The sequence below is a fragment of the Odocoileus virginianus genome, chromosome 23 (genome assembly GCF_023699985.2).
Source record: "Odocoileus virginianus isolate 20LAN1187 ecotype Illinois chromosome 23, Ovbor_1.2, whole genome shotgun sequence".
NCBI lineage: Eukaryota > Metazoa > Chordata > Mammalia > Artiodactyla > Cervidae > Odocoileus > Odocoileus virginianus.
The window spans coordinates 28,644,746-28,663,127 of NC_069696.1; the positions used below are offsets into that span (position 1 = coordinate 28,644,746).

General features: G+C 35.2%; 1 protein-coding gene across 13 annotated transcripts in view; it reads right to left on the reverse strand.

Annotated features, from left to right (window-relative positions):
* SOX5 (SRY-box transcription factor 5) overlaps window positions 1-18,382 on the reverse strand; it is a 1,090,001-nt gene that overhangs the window by 321,742 nt on the left and 749,877 nt on the right. For all 13 annotated transcript variants that reach the window (XM_070453774.1, XM_070453776.1, XM_070453775.1 and 10 more), the window contains one exon: window positions 2,011-2,221. In XM_070453774.1, the coding sequence (XP_070309875.1) occupies window positions 2,011-2,221 (211 nt within the window). The remainder of the gene's footprint in view (window positions 1-2,010; window positions 2,222-18,382) is intronic.

Here is an 18,382-nt window from a genome sequence, read left to right on the forward strand (position 1 = left end):
TAAAGTAATAAATGGCAGAGAAGAGATAAATCGCTCATAAAGAATAATTCCAAATAAATTTCTAGATGATCCACTGTAAAGGGTGGGGATCAAGGCTCCCTACTTTGTAAATACGGATTGTACACAGCATCTTCCTTCTAAAGAGTATGGTACAGAAAGGAGGCGGGGAGATTTTACAGAGGAGAAACCTGACAAGCCCTACATCAGCCAGGTGGTCAAGGTCAACATCAGCATTTGTAAGTCACACAGTATGGATGTACTCTTGATATGATGTGACACAAACAGTACTTGGTTTCTGTGGTCTTTCAACCCAAACCCACAATCCCAGTTTCATTCAGAGAAAATCACTAGAGAAATTCTAACAATTCTAACAATTCTACAATCTGTCTGAATAGCATTCCTCAAAATTTTCAAGGTCATCAAAAACAAGAACAGGCTGAGAAACTTGCAGCTAAAAGGAACCCAAGGAGACTTAACTAAATAGCTAAATGTAATCTGTTATTTGGTAACATCCTAGAACAGAAAAGCACACAGTGACAACTAAAGAAATTTGAATGAACTCTGGACTTCAGTTAATCATACTGTATCTCAACATAGAAGATGCGAAATAATTTTGAATGCATAAAGTTAATCATGCAAAATGAACAACATACATAAAAATAAAGACAAAAAAAACATCATAAAGATGTTATATCAGAAAGCTATGATTTGGGGTCATTTTATTTTCTTCCTTTTAATTTTACTGTTTGTAAAACAATTTTATAGTAAGAAAATATTATTTTCAATATTGGAAAAAACTTCAGCACATTAAAAGAAAAAAGGTTGTCTGGGTCTTCCTCAAAGCCCCGTTTTTAGCTCCATGCAGATTAGAGCCAAAAAGTCTTTGGCTGACTAGATTATCTCTAAAATTCCTTCCAACTGTAAGATCATGTGAATTACATAAATTTTAACTAAAATCCATGTACCAGCTATGCATCTGGTAGAGACCCAGAAATATTTATTTACCACATGACTCCCAATACCGGTTAACATACATTTTGTGCCAGATATAATTTACCAGTGTCCTAACAACAGACTAGAAATGAGCCCAACTCAGTGTTAAATAGTATAAATGCAGTATATTTTTGGTGTGAAGTATGTCTTTTTATATCACTGTTTTATGTCTGTTTGTTTTAATTTTCCATCTGACTCTGACACAGGAGGCATGCTCTTGTGTGCAGCATGGCATCCACACTTAGGATGGACACAGATTCAAACAGAAGTTAGTGAATATCTATAGCAGAAAAGATGGCTGTCAGTTAAGCATCAATTGTTTTATTAGTTTGTTTGCTTTAACGTTAAGATTAGTCCATGAGCATATCACCTGTAAGATACTATCTGTAACTATTCAAGAGATTTAGTGCATGAAATCTTAAAAGAAAGGCATCTTGGAAGTTAAAACATGGAAACTTCAACACAGTTAAGAGAGTTAGAGAATCACTACTTTTCAAATACACACTATGTCCAACCACACCAATTTTGGATTATACAAAAAAATCGACCTGTCTATGTAGCCTAAGAGGTGTTAATGTATAAAGGATATAAAATGTAACAAAGTTGTAAAATGGCCTTGGGCAGGGGTGGTAGAGGAGGGGGGAGGGGGGGTGGGGCAGGCTTGGGCAGGGGGGAGGTTGGAGATGCAGAAACTAGACTGCAGATATCTGGCAGGTAGGCGATGACTATCCTGGGTTCCACTGCCACATTCTATTCCTGAATCTTTAAGTTGTACTCAACCATAATTTACTCATGTGTGAAAAAAAAGGAAGACATCACACAAGAGTTAATGATTTATAAAATTGGGATAAACGCACTTAAATTTCTAAAAAAAAAAGAATATTCATCTTCATAGCGTTACATTTCTCTCTTCTAGCCTAACATTGAGAGTGTGTCAGAGAAAGGAACTGGAAACTAAAACCAAACCACTAAGATTAGGAGAGTGGCAACAAATCTGTTTTGGCTGCAATCCTTTACCTTCTGGCTCATTTTTGATGAGCTCTTCCATTTTCCTCTGTTTCAAGGTGTCAACAACATCAGCTAAGCTGCCTTTGCGTCTTTCAGGAGTTCCCAGGGTTGCACTAGACAAGGACTCGCCACTCTGCCGCCCACCTTCTTCTGCCTTCTGAGGTGAGGTAGATGAGTTGTGTGGGGCAAATGAAGACATAACTTTATTGCCATCAACTTCCTGAAAGAGAAAGCAAAGGAAAAAAAAAAAATATATATATATATATATATATATATACACATGCATACATTTGCTTAAAATTCAGTGAGCGTTTTGATTTTAATTGGTTACATGGCTTATTCAGGACTTCTCTGATAGCTCAGTTGGTAAAAAATTCTCCTGCAATACAGGAGACCCCAGTTCGATTCCTAGGTCGGGACGATCCTCTGGAGAAGGGATAGGCTACCCACTCCAGTATCCTTGGGTTTCCTCGTGACTCAGTTGGTAAAGAATCCGCCTGCAATGTGGGAGACCTGGGTTCAATCCCTGGGTTGGAAAGATCCCCTGGAGGAGGGAAAGGCTATCCTCTCCAGTGTTCTGGCCTGGAGAATTCCATGGACTACATAGTCATGAAGAGTTGGACACCACTGAGCAACTTTCACCATGGCTTATTCAGTTGAAACATTAAAAAGTGAAATTCTAGTGTGTAGGAGCAAAAGGAATAAAGAAATTTCAGAAAGAATACATCAATATCACAGCCTCATACCAGAGTGAGACAAAGACTGATTCATAGGAGAGGGAAAAATAAGAAGATTCTCTCCCCAAGACTGAGTTCAAATAGCAATGAAATCTTCTACAAAGCCTATATTGATTTTATACATATATATATATATATAAATTTTTGCTTTATATATATAAACATATATATGTATATATATATATATATTTTGCTTTTGTTTGAAAGTCTTAGATTTTCCTATGAACATCCAATGCAGTGGTCACCTGTAATACACCTTCTCATGATATTATAATGTTTAAACAAATAACATTCCATATATCAATTTTCTTTTTAACTGTAAGCAGTCACCTCTTCTTGATGGTACTCCTAAATAAAGCAGGGTCCTCATTTGGTTCTCCACCTCCCTCTCATGCTTTCAAGAAGGCATCAGACACACAGGAGATTCTGACATCAGAGAGGAATACTGCAATTTCATTTCTGCTTCGGCAGAAGATCTTTCCAATTCCATGCCTTATCTAAAGCACTGGTTCTGATGATACTCTTTGCTGTTTTGCACATTAAGCCTCATCTGTCCTACAAAATATAGTTTCTTGCAGACTTTGCCTCTTCATGATTGTGTTATGTGTGTGAAAAGAATCTATTCAAGAATTCCAAAAAGTAAACATAATTTTGGTGTTCCTTTAGACATTCTTTCCCCCATAATTTCTAGTAGAACTTTGGCAATCTATGTAACTCGGGGGGTATATTTTGTATGTTGTTGTTGTCTAGTCACTAAGTCATGTCTGAGTCTTTTGTGATTCTGTGGACTCTAGTCCGCCAGGCTCCTCTGTCCATGTGATTTCCCAGGCAAAAATACTAGAGAGGCTTGCCATTTCCCTCTCCTGGGGATCTTTCGGACCTAAGGATCAAACCTGCATCTCCTGCATTGGCAGGCAGATTCCTTATCACCAAGCCTGCGTGGAAGCCCTTATATTTTATATAAGCAGCATTATATTAATTTTTTCAAACATTTTCAAGAGAAATAATATTGAAATGACAAAGAAAAAATTATTCTCTTAAAGGTTTTCTTTGTAAAATCTCTTACTTTCATAATCTTCTGTGCTGCCGCTCAGTTGAGTCCAACTCTTTGTGACCCCATGGACTGCAGCCTGCCAGGCTCCTCTGTCCATGGGGACTCTCCAAGCAAGAAACCACTGGAGTGGGTTGCCATGCCCTCTTCCAAGGGATCTTCCCAACCCAGGGATCGAACCCAGGTTTCCTACACTGTAGGTAGATTCTTTAGCATCCAGCCACCAGGAAAGCCCAAGAATACTGGAATGGGTAGCCAATCCCTTCTCCAGGGGATTTTCCTGACACAGGAATTGAACCAGCATCTCCAGTACTGCAGGCAGATTCTTTACCAGCTGAGCTGCTAGGGAAGCCCATAATCTTTCGACTTCCCATAAAAGAGAACTTTTCTTAAAAATAAGTTGCATCCTAACATCTTTGAGTAAGTTAGTCTCTCTCTAGACTTATTTTCTAATTCTACACCACTAAAATTTTCCATTAAAATATATGAGATTGTGTGCATATTTTTCAGGAAAATAGCTTATACCCATGTTTACATGCTTGTCCTTTATTTTAAAACATGTTAATAAGGATCTGTGGACCTCAGAAAAATGACAAATCACATGGATTTCATGTTTAATCTTTAAAAACGAATGCTACTATTTTTGACTAGATTAAAACATATTAAAAGTACTCAATAATACTCTCAGGTTTTTTTAATGTATTAAAAATAGAGATGTCAGCACAAATGTAATCTGTTCATAACAATTTTTGTCAAAGGATACTAGTGAGTATGGGCTTCCCACACGGCTCAGTGGTAGAGAACCCACCTGCCAATACAAGAGATACAGGAGATGCGGGTTCGATCCCTGAGTTGGGAAAAACCCCTGGAGAAGAAAATGGCAACCCACTTCAATATCCTAACCTGGAGAATCCCATGGACAGAGGAGCCTGGCGGGCTATAGTCCATGGCGTCGCAAAGAGTTGGACACGAATTAGCAACTAAGCATGCACGCATTGGTGAGTACAAGGACATGAGCTATGGTACAAACATCAGTTTGTTGGGTGACATCAAGGCAATGTGGAAGAAGCATAAGTAAAAAATGTGTGTTAAAAGAATTTTCAAAATTATGATTGTAAACCTAAACCCCAAATGCTTTCCATGTCCTACAAACAGAACATGTCCCTTACAATGACTATTCCTTAATTAAATATTCTATAAAAATACATTGAGAGATGAATCTTAGCTTATAATATACTTGAATTTGGAAATCAATACACATAGTATAATAATTACAAGAACCTGCAGGCTAAGTGAAGGTACACTTTTGTAATTATTTACTTAAAAATGACACACAAATAAACATAAATACTTAAACATACATATATAGATATCTCTGAAAAGGGAAAACACATATTCATTCAGTAAACTAAGGAATGGTTTTATTAATGACCCATAATAAACATCAGCTCAGTTTAACGTGCAAATTGGAATATAGCAAAACTGCTGTATTCATTTTCCACAATCTTTCTTCTCACTTATTTCCAGGGTCAAAAGCAGAAACACCCCAAATTTAGCTTCACTTCAAACATGCATATTTTATACTCTGCTTTTACATTATATGATGATAAACTTTACAAACAAGAATTTGTCATTTGAGCTTCACATTCCATAATTGAAAACTATACACATCTTTCTGCAGCATCATCAGTACAGAGAATGGCACCCAAACTGTATGCAATGAAGTCAATTAAAATATGAGAAAAATTTTCAAACTAAAGTAAAATAAAATCATATCCCATTTTGCATGTCTCTAATTCTCTATACTTTGCAAAGAGGAAGGATCTATTGTAAAGAGTTTAATGTATTTCATAAGAATTCTAACCTCAGTTACCACAGCAATATAAAAATAAATTAATTATTTAGCATTATTGCTATTTCATGCAGGAATATTTATCTTATTGCTATTTCACCTGTCTGATTACATTTCAGCCTCTGGCACTGTTAATCCCTTTAACAGCTTCATGTAGTTAACAGATGTTTCAGTGTGGGGCTCCACTGTTCGTTTGCATGGTGAATGGCCTGAGTATGGAGTATTGGCACAGTTTTCAGTCAAGGAAGTCCTATGGTTTCCAGTTTCTACCCTGGGACTGCATTTACCATGCCTAAAGTAATGACTGCACATTTCCCTTCACTTTCCTGGGAGTTGAACATCCAAAGAGTCTGCTAACAAATGCCATCAGTGGTCCAAGCCAGCAATATATACTTAATTAAATTTTGTGCACAAAGCTTCAGTATTTTGCAGGAGCTCTCAGAACTGTGATGTGTAACTTCCAAATTCTAATGATAAAATAGTGTTCTAAACTTTTAGAATGAGGTTAAGAATCTTTGTTATTCTTGAACAAGCTTTACTTAATCTTGCCTTCTGTTACCCTTGCAACCATGAGATAGTGTACCTAATGTATCCATGTGTATACTCTCATCAAAATCTTTTCAAAAATACATTCTTATTAATTCCATAGATAGTCTTTTGCTATGAACACCCTTTTAAGAAAAGTATATTTCAATCTTAGTATTCAAATTTTACTTTAGGTAGTTTGGTGATTAAGAAGAATTAACTCATTTGGAAAAAAAAAGATAATAGGCAACTCAACCAGGTATGTCGTTATTGTTCAGTTGCTAAACTCTTTGCAACACCATAGACTGTAGCCGACCAGGCTCCTCTGTTCATGGAATTTCCAGGCAAGAATACTGGAATGAGTTGCCATTTCCTTCTCCAGGGGGTTTTCATGACACAGGCATCGAACCCAAATCTTTTGCATTGGCAGGTGGATTCTCTACCACTGAGCCACCAGGGAAGCCCAAACAGATGCGTATCTTCCTTTTATTAACTTAATGGTATTTCATTCTTTACTCTGACCTCAAAAAACACATCATCATACTTATTTTTTCAGTTCAGTTCAGTTCAGTCGCTCAGTTGTGTCCGACTCTTTGTGACCCCATGAATCGCAGCATGCCAGGCCTCCCTGTCCATCACGAACTCCTGGAGTTTACTCAAACTCATGTCCATCGAGTCGGTGATGCCATTCAGCCATCTCATCCTCTGTCGTCCCCTTCTCCTCCTGCCCCCAATCCCTCCCAGCATCAGGGTCTTTTCCAATGAGTCAACTCTTCCTTATTTTTTAGCCCTATAAATTGAAGTTAAATCTGTACAGGATAGTAAAAAACATTACATTTAGTAGTCAGTCTATGATATTATAATCACTAAGAATGACAGCCAACATTTACACAATATTTACTTTGTGTCCAGCACAGTTTAAAATGATGCATATGCATTAACTCAGTTAATTCTCATGGCAAGTCTAACTATAGTTTGTACTTCAGAGCTAGAGAAATTGAGGCACAGAGACTGAAGTAAATGACTGAGGTCATAGGACTATTAAAATATAAAGTATAATCAGCTTGATCTTCTTGGCTTTCAGAGCCCTGATTTTCAATGACCATGCTAATACTGCTACTGCTGCTATTAAGTCACTTCAGTTGTGTCCGACTCTGTGCGACCCTATTCCTGGGATTCTCCAGGCAAGAACACTGGAGTGGGTTGCCATTTCCTTCCCCAATGCATAAAAGTGAAAAGTGAAAAGTGAACGTGAAGTCGCTCAGTCATGTCTGACTCTTCGCGACCCCATGGACTGCAGCCCACCAGGCTCCTCCGTCCATGGGATTTTCCAGGCAAGAGTATTGGAGTGGGGTGCCATTGCCTTCTGCATACTAATACTACCCCACTCTTAAAAACATACAAGCAAAAAAAGAAAAAGGCCACAAGCTTTTAACTATGTCTATATCTATCAATGATATGCTTGCATGAGATACACTTCTTAATAATTATGAAGAGAAGCTTTCATCCCAGTACAGTCAACTCTTAAAGAAATTATATACATATCTTGAAATGAATACAACTACTTACAGACTTATAAAGCTCGACCCACCCAAATATAAGGTTTATGTCATACTCCAAAAAAGCTAAACCTGAAAATTTAAATAGCTATATAAAGCAAACACATAAATTTGACCTCAAATGGCTAATCAAAATAATGATGCTTAGTAGTTTATGCTTCTTTATCTATCATTATGAAATATGTGGCTACCTCTACCATTCTGTCTAGTTCAATGAAGTTTTGAACTTAGAATAAACAGTACAGAAGATTTGGACTAACTTTAATTAAATTGTCATTAACACAAGTTCATTAATTTTGGCATTGCATAGACATAACATAAAATGAACTACAGATCTAGAGAGAAAACTCTTTGTAAACAAATTTTGACATAATCATGTTCTTCTTCTACCAATGAACTATTCTTATAGATATCACCAGGAAACAGCAAAACAACACTTTGAAAAATACCTTTAAAACTGTATTTTTTGGTTGAAATGGATGAGAGTGTCCAAAAGGCACATAGTTCTAGTTATAAAATAAATACTGAGAAGTAATGTGCAGCATGGTTAATAATATTATATTCTATACAATAGCCAAGGACTTCCAGATGTATAAGCTGGATTTAGAAAAAGCAAAGGAACCAGAGATCAAACTGCCAGCATTTGCTGGATCACAGAAAAAGCAAGGGAATTCCAGAGAAATATTTACTTCTGCTTCATTGACTACATGAAAGCTTTGACTGTGGATCACAACAAATTGTGAAAAATTATTAGAGGTGGGAATACCAGACCACCTGACCTGCCTCTTGAGAAACCTGTATGCAGGTCAAGAAGAAAGAGTTAGAACTGGACTTGGAACAACAGACTAGTTCAAAATTGGGAAAGGAATACGTTAAGGCTGTATATTGACACATTACTTATTTAACATATATAGACTACATCATTCAAAATGCCAGCCTGGAAGACTCACAAGCTGGATTTAAGATTGCCTTGAGAAATATTAACAACCTCAGATATGCAGATGATAATACTTTAATTGCAGAAAGTGAAGAGGAACATTGTGTGAAATGCTGGGCTGGATGAAACACAAGCTGGAATCAAGAATGCTGGGAGAAATATCAATAACCTCAGATACACAGATGACACCATTCTGAGAGCAGAAAGCAAAGAGGAACTAAAGAGCCTCTTGATGAAAGTGAAAGAGGAGAGTGAAAAAACTGGCTTAAAACTCAACATTTAGAAAATGAAGATCATTGTATCCTGTCCCATCACTTCATGGCAAATAGATGGGGAAACAATGGAAATAGTGACAGACTTTATTTTCTTGGGCTTCAAAATCACTGCAGATGGTGATTTCAGCCATGAAATTAAAAGATGCTTTCTCCTTGGAAGAAAACTTATGATCAACCTAGACAGCATATTACAAAGCAGAGACATCACTTTGCTGACAAAGGTCTGCCTAGTCAAGGCTATGGTTTTTCCAGTAGTCATATATGGGTGTGAGAGTTGGACCATAAAGAAATCTGAGCACCAATGAACTGATGCTTCTGAACTGTGGTGTTGGAGAAGACTCCTGAGAGTCCCTTGGACTGCAAGGAGATCCAACCAGTCCATCCCAAAGGAAATCAGTCCTGAATATTCATTGGGAGGACTGATGCTGAAGCTGAAGCTTCAAAACTTTGGCCACCTGATGCTAAGCATCAACTCGCTGAAAAAGACCCTGATGCAGGGAAAGAGTATGGCAAAAAGAGAAGGGGGAGATAGAGGATGAGATGGTTGGATGGCATCGCTGACTCAATGGTCATGAGTTTGAGCAAACTCTGGGAGATAGTGGAGGACAGGGAAGCCTGGTGTACTGCAGCTCATGAGGTCACAAAGGGGGAGATGACTTAGTGACTGCACAGTAATACTTGAAAATGGCTAAGAGAGTAGACCTTACTGGGGTGATCATTTGGTAATACATACAGCAAATCACTATGTCGTACCTCTGAAACTAACGTGTTACCAGTCAACTATATCTCAATTTTTAAAACCTATGTTATTTAGTTATCTCTTAAATTTAAAAACTGTATTAAAAATGTTACTACAAATATTTATTTTGAAGCTAAATTGCTCTACCTGTAATTTATTCTGTCAAATTAGAAGACGCCAAATTTCACTTAGTAATAGAAAAAAATAAATCATTATTGTGTAAAAAGTATTTGTAAAGCTTTTTTGGTTAAGATAACGTTTCATTATATTTCTCCATGAAACCTCAAACTTTTCACTATATTTCTGCATGAAACCTCTGCATGCTTGCTTCTTTTGGATTATAAATCTCTTGATGGTACCTAGAAATATCCTCCAAAACATATACATGTGCATACAGGCAGGAAAAGACTCTTGATACTGCACACATAATTTTACATATAGTTTTAGAGAGTTAATTTTCTACGCTCATAGTTCCGACTATGCACTTCCTCCGTGAAATCCCTTAGGTACTCTTACAAACCATGGGATCTAGGTTAAGAAGTTCTGACCTAAATGTGTACCTACCAATAAAGTACTATAAACTCATCAATATATACAATTAGATGATTTAAAACTGACCAGTTACTATATGTAAAAAGAGTCTCAAACTAGATTTCATTGATGTTTTACTCAGATAAACATAAAGACATCTGTTTCAATAACTTGAAGTTTTACTATTCTGAGATAAACCTTTAGAGAGAGATCAGTATTTTAATATAAAGAGTAATAAACACATTGAAGAAGAGAGTACATTTATTTAGGGCATTGACTTCTTACTCAGAAATTACCCTGTGATAATGTACACATAAATTTGAAACGGAAGGCAGAACAAATTGTTAACTTGTATAACTGAATGTCACCATTTTGAAAAGTCATACCAGTTAAATTTCAAATAGGGATTTTTCTGAAAACAGGATGTATACATATGAGGAAGGATACACTGAGGCAAAAACCAACACTTAAAAAAATCTCACTAGAGAACACTAGGAATCTTTCTTTGGTTAGCATGATTAAATTCAATATTCTGGGAACAGGATATGGTCAGTATCCAACACTTGAAAAAGAAAAGTCAGTACTGATAGATCTCTGAAGGGTGTCTTTTATGCTTCTGATTACTGTCGGTATCAATGCTGTCTGATTTAAAATCCTTTCTAAACTTTTATCTAAAAAAGAGGTGTTTAATGCATACTTGGATCCAGTGATTCAAATAAATGAAAAACTGACACAGGTAGTTTTGCTTGAGTCACTTTCAGTCATCTAGAAAGACGGAACTCATCAAAACTGTTCACCTTTCTATACTGGAAAAAGCCACTGATAACACATTGGTAAAACTTACTGAGTTTCACAAGATCAACAATTCTTAGTGCTTAAACAAGGTAAAGTAATTGAGATTCCAGATATTAGATGAGTGGTTCATAAATCTGTCTAGGGATGGGATCAGCAAGCTATGTATATGTGTTTTTCTAAAGATTCCTAGGGGATCGTATGCTAAGTGTGGCTGTACCAGCCTAGTCTAGATCGTCTGCAAGCTAGTCATAGGAATCCAAAGCCAGATTTTAAGGAAAGATTACATTTTACATATTTCAACCTCTTATAATTGAATGATTATAATCATTCAGTCATCACAATAAAAAAAAACTGGGTAGAAATTCCACAATACTCAAATATATACTGCATATTTTTTTCTCTGTGATCTACGGAAAGTTTCATATTCCATATCCCTGCTCAAGGTCTAATTTTTAAAGAATACTGTAGAAACCTCAGAAGTTCATTTGACTCTGTAATGGAGACACAAACTACTCTGAGAATAGATCTAACACTCTAAACAGTGACAGGTTTCATCAAGTTTAGGTAAAAGATAATTATTTTATAAAAAGGGCTCCATTATATTTTAAAATATATAATCCAGTCCATATTTCAAGTATTTTTAATGTATTTAGGACAATGTCAAAAGAAGTGAAAGCTATTTGATGTTTTTTCCAAGCCTAAAAATATAAAATCTTTTAAAAATTCCTTTTCTGCACAATAGATTGGCATTAAGTAAAAGTCTAACTCAGTTTGCACTCTTTTTTACCAACATTAAGATGAAACATTACCGTCGACTCACACTTAATTACTGATCAGAAGACTAAATAAACATTTAAAAGTGAATTCTCTCTTAAGATGCATTCAAATGGTACTCAACAACAAAAGATGACAGGTGATGTGTACAAATGTAACTTTCAAACTGTGGTCAGTGAGCAGTATCATTAGCATGACCTGGAAATACTTTGGGCTTCCCTGGTAGTTCAGACATTACAAAATCTGCCTGCAATGCAGAAGACCTGGGTTCAATCGGCATCAGGAATATTCCCTGGAGAAGGGAATGGCTACCCACTCCAGTATTTGCTTGGAGAATTTCATGGAGAAGCCTGGCAGGCTACAGTCCATGGGGTTGCAAAGAGTCGGACACCACTAGAATGATTAACGCACACATGGGAATACTTAACACATTCTTCTCGGGCCTTACCCCAGACTTTCCGAACCCGAAACTCCAAAGGTAAAGCTTCAAAATGTATTTTAACAAGACTTCCAGGGGAGACTGGTACACCTTAAAGTTAGAAAACTACTGATATAGGAAAATTTGTAAGAGATAAAACAGAAAAGGAGGGAGAGAATGAAAGGGGGAGATGACTAAAAGCTGCAGTGGTGACGAAAGCAATCATAAAGTTACGGAACAATAGATGTGAGAGGTGAGCTCAGAGGTACTATATCCCAGAGGGGAGAGGACCCTGAGGGGCAGGGAAGATTTGTGAGCAAACCCTTTCTGGTGGCTCAGACAGGTAAAGAGTCTGCCTGCAATACAGGAGACCCAAGTTCAATCCCTGGGTCAGGGAGATCCCCTGGGTTCAATCCCTGGGGCGCAAAGAGCCAGACGACTAACAACAGAGGTGAAAATGACCAATACATTTTGGAGGAAAATGATGCTGACGTTTTTTTAATAGCCATGTTGAAATACTGAAACATACTGAAACTGAGGTGGATTTGCTGATTTCATACTAATTGTACAGGTTAAAGAATCAGATTTATGTCTATTTCATTGAGGAAATTGATTATTTTTAGAAATGTACTAAAAATTTGATTTGAATTTGTTAATAGTTTAATCTCATTTATAAAACAAAAATAAAACAATGAAAGTATATTTCTTTTGATTTTTTTAAGCAGTATCATATTTGCCGTCTAATTCAATACCAGTGAGTGAAACAGAAATTTAAAGGCACATTTTCTGATTTAATAAGAGATTATAGAAACAGGAAAAACGGTTTTGGAAAATTTCTTCATTTGCATCTGGATGCTACATGGGCAGAAGAGTCTAATGGCTGTTTTTCCAGAATCACATTTACTAAGAATCTCAGAAACGCTGTACTCAAGCATAAAATGTATGTTTTCATGTGCTCTCAAAACCACTTAATAAGCAAAAGTGGCATTTAGAGAATTCTAATATATTAACTAATAGAACCTGTAAAAACAAAGAACATTTTGTACTGTGACAGCCTCATTATCTTCCTACTGATGATTTGTGTGCTGTCTTACTCACGTTTAAACATCTCGCAAAAACACTTTTAAGACATTTGATGATCTCTTCCCTGAGGGCTCAAAGGTCAACAGTAAGATGTTTCTAAACAAAAATAAGACTACACATCAAAACACTTTCGTTTCACTCTAGCATTGTGGATTATATAATAATATCTTAAGAAGTAAAGAAAAACTAGTCACTAATTACATATAATTCACCTATCATTTTCCTAAGAAGCCTTTAGAACAGTCCTACTGCAATTAATAAACTTGATTAGATACCAATTCACTCTGAGTCTGAAGAAAGAAATGATACTTGAGGAATTCCTCAACCTGTGATCTCTTTGGGAAATTAATTCTTTTCATTGCACAGAGCAATGAGCACAGTTTCTTACACAGAATAGATACCCGGTAAAGTTATTAATATTAAGCTAAGTGTTTGCTAGCATCATTTATATTAATAACTGGAAACTGACTATATGTTCAGTGATAAGTGAAATAAACTGTGACTCCCTCACCCAATAAAATATGATGTCAGAAAGCAGCAACGGTGAAGCCTACTGGAGCCAAGAGTCGGTACACCAGGTTCAAATCAAGAGACTGTCATTTATTAATCTTGGACAAATTATTTAAACTTTTCAAACCTCAGTTTCTTCATCTAGAAAATGGGATAACAAATAAGTAATTCATATATGCTATGATGTAATACCAGATTTCCAGAATTTAGTAGTAATAAAATAATTATTGAAAAATAAGAAATATTTCACTTACTCAACTTTCTCTTTGATTTGTGTAATAAAAGTATTTTGAGGGCTAACTGTGAGTCAGCAAAACAATATTCACAGTTAAGTGCAGAGAATGTGAACCCAAATAGATTTGACTCAAATTATGGTTCCACATTCATTAGTTATGTGACCCTTGGCAAATTATTTAATCTATCTCTGTGTTTGTAAAATGGGGATAATACTATCATCTACCTCATTGGGTCATCAGTGGATTAGAAATTTAAAAATAATGAGTTATATTAGGTAAGGGATTATATGAGTTAATATACATATAACAAGGTACAAAACTACTAAGATGGTAACTGAGAAATGTTGAGGGCTATATGAGTATTTCCTAAATCAAACATGATTCAGGCCATCATATGAGGATACAACAATGAATAAAGCACAGAATATATAAAAACAAATGAAGAAAAAGTCAGACCTTTTACCAGGAAAGTGGAAAAGAGGAGATAATCCCCCTCGTATACTCAACCCACCAAAAAAAGAAAATGCATATATAAGTAGTTCTATAGTTCTTTCTGCTGAAATCAAACTGCATCCATGGAATCTGTTTTTTAAAAGAATAATTTAAATATTTTTGAGGTGGCCCATTTTTAAAGATAATACAAACTTTTTTAAGGAAAAAAAAAACTAGTTCACAAAATGTCATGCGACATTAGTGTGCTTTTATCTCTGTCATATACTCAATTTTCAAATTTCACAGTTTAATGGTTCTCTACAAACTGAGAACTCCGGAAAATGATCAAAGAAAGAATGTTCAATTACTCCTCATTATGAAATAAAACTTTTTAAAGTCAAAGTCTGAAAAAAAATTAGAGTAATGAATTATTTTTCATAAATACATGACACCAATTACTTATTATGCCATATTTCCACTTTTCTTTCATATTTCTCTTTCTTCTTGTGAGATGGACATATCATTTTTTTTTCTTTCTTTATGAGAACATTAGCACCACTAGATTCTCTTGCAAACAAATTTTTAGGTTTCTTTACACTATAAATACAAAACAGCAGAGGTAGTATGAGGAAAAACAGATGAAATACTGACTCTGTTTCTAGTTTCCCTCCTCTTTGTTTTATTTGTGCCTTGACTAGAGCCCCTCAACCCCAGTATATCAGGCTGATTTCATAGCCCAATGTCAGTCAAATGCTATATCATTATACTAATCCCATCTTTCTGCTTTTAAAAAGCTAGAGAGATATTTTTTTTCTATATTTAAGTAAGACTTTTAATAGAATACTCCACTTATAGTAAAAACAGCATTATAGGGACCTTTAGCATGAATTGATATTAAGCAGTGATTTGAGACAGAAGAAATACAAGCTTCAGTTCTCATTTGTAAGCTACCAATTAGTCCACACACATAAAATTTCCCAACTAGCCAAACTATTTATTCATAGTATAAATCAAAATTTCTTGAGCCTACTTTAGCAGATTTATAAGGACCATCTTGTAGCATCCAAAATCACTGAGACACTGGAATTCTTTTTGTAAAACATTAGGTTCTCTGCAAACATTTTTTGCAATTAATATGAGTAATGCTATATATAAATTTTTGTTATTTTAGTCTTATAATTTGGAAGACTTAGTATTATTTCTAAACTACTAGGCATTTTTCTGACCACATGCACAAAATCCATTCAAATTCATTAGAAGGTTTCAGTAAAAATATAGCTACCATTATTTGAGTTCTTAAAAGTTACTGTTCCAAAAGTTTTATGGATATTACCTTATTTAATTTCCATAAAAGTTGCACAAAGACTGTTATATTCCTATTAAACAGATGAGGATTTACCCAAGGTAATAATAGGAGATGGTAAACTGGGTTATTAAACTCAAGATCATCTAACTTTAAAATTCATGTTGGTCATCATTAAATTATACTGCCTTCCTCAACTGATTCAGGTTCTATAAGAGATGCTAAAGGTATTAAAAAATCAAGCTGATTTACTCCCCTCAGAGTTGAAAATTAAATATGAGAGCCATTTAAAATACATAAGAAACAATGAGTAATCATAACAATGACAAATACTAAATTATGTAGTAGCAAATTATATATGCACATGAAATTCAAAAAGAAAAATCCTGAAAATCAAAGGAAGATAGAAACTACTTTATCATGCCAGTTAGCACAATGTTTTGGGATCATTTATTTAATCTTCTTTCTATACCATGAAGTCAGGAAATGGGTCTGATTATCCAGACCTTATTATTAGTGCTTATTAAAAATATATTAAGTTAAATAATTTATTCCTTTATGTACAGATAAGCTTTTGATATAACTCTAGAAAAAAACAGGTAAAGAGGAAAAATAAAGCATTACTTCCCAGAAGCATCATCCAGAAAATTTTATAGTATGCACACGTGCACACACACACACATACACACAAGAGAATATAATGGCTTAACATAAAGAAATGGAGAATATTAAATGACTATACTATCATAGGAGGGTTATTTTAGTGAATGGTCATGAAAGTGAAATAAAATTATTTATATTTGACCTGGCAGACAAAGAAGTATTCTAGATTCTAAGGGCTTCCTAGGTGGCTCAGTGGTAAAGAATCTGCCTACCAATGCAGGAGAAGCAGGTTCGATCACTGTGTCGGGAAGATCTCCTGGATGAAAAAATGACAATCCTCTCCAGTATTCTTGCCTGGAAAATCCCATGGACAGAGGAGCCTGGCAGGTTACAGTCCATGGTGTTGCAAAGAGTCATATACAACTGAGAAGGCACACAGGAGTTGAAAAGAAAAAGACCCAAACCATCAAACTGAAGTTGAGACAAATTCAAGTAGGTAATGCTAAAACTGAATAACTTGAAAATAAGGAGGAAGGAGTCAAAGTAAACACAGTTGTTGCTTGGGAGGTTGGAACAATGAATACAGTACTGACAAAAACAGAATGGTTAGCAAACAGATGATTGTTAAAATAGAATCAGTATATGTAAAAAAAACTAATAAATACAATATAACTAAATTAGTTTATACCTTGAGCATTAGCCCTAACTTTTGACCCTAGCACTGTAACTAAGATGCTATATAATCTCCCTCAGGACTCAAATGATGCATTTATTGTTTGAGATCTTTAAATCTGTATGTGGGACATTCAAATACAGATGCACCTTGAAATATAATATTCAGGTTACAAAGGTAGTAAAATGACTTATGAATCATTATTTTATAGTGAATGGTTAAAATACATTTTAGTTCAGGAGTTCTCAGAAAATGTCCACTCAGGGAGAGGAGCAAATGGCTAGGTCCTCTTCACATATTTCTAAACGTGGCAGTTATATGTGAGTATTGCCTTCTCCTTCAGGGACTCCGGTTTACTGTGTAAAATTTTTGACATTTTATTGTTATCTACAATCAGACACTGAAAGACGAACAACATTTTGTAAGGAAAAACAGGTACATGGAAATAACAATGAGCACTTGTACAGTACACAAAACAGAAGTTAGAATAAAATGTCAGAAGAAGGATTTTTCCTCATTATTCTAAGAGGTAAGACTAAGGTATGAAAAAAGATAGCACCATTAAAAATAAGCAGAATGTCAGAAACCGACACATCTTTCCCTTATGTACAATGGACTTTGAGAATGTTGAATTCTTGGTTCTGGATGTTCAACATCCAAACTTCTTAGAGGTGATGTTAAAATGAGGAAAAAATCAAAATGAACAACAAAAAGTTCTGCAGAAATCTACTGCTCTGATTTCTTTATTGAGCTGTGGTCACAGGTCTAAATAAGAAGTGATGGTGGTTTTGCTCCATTAATAAATTCTGTCAAGGGATCTTATTGGGCTATATGTATTAAAAATGAAATTCTATTATACTAAATCCTAATTTATTATAAAAAGACAAATAATTTTGGGATTTGGACAGATTCATTCTCTTTTACAATTCCACTTGAATTCTTAATTTCTTAACATGCCGGAATATTTCTGATATCCCATATGATTATGATTTGATACTCTATAACCCACAAAAGTGGCAATCCAAAATAATGGCTTGTATTCTTTATCCTCCCCACAGTAAAAGAATATAGTTTTATTTGTGTTATAAAGCTACTTAGTTTGACTAATAGAGTGCAATTTAAATAGTCAGTCTCTTTAAGTCTGAGATCTCTAAGACTGAGTCTCAGGATGGTAACCTACCAGGTATTGCTATGTTTATCAACTCTGAGATGATACAAACACAGTGGCTTCTTACTAAAGTCCTTTGCTATCCATTCATTATACTTAGCACATCAAACAGGGAAAAATAATTAAAAAGCTCCCATTGAGCACCTAGAGACCTTGAACATAGACAGGGGGTGAACACAA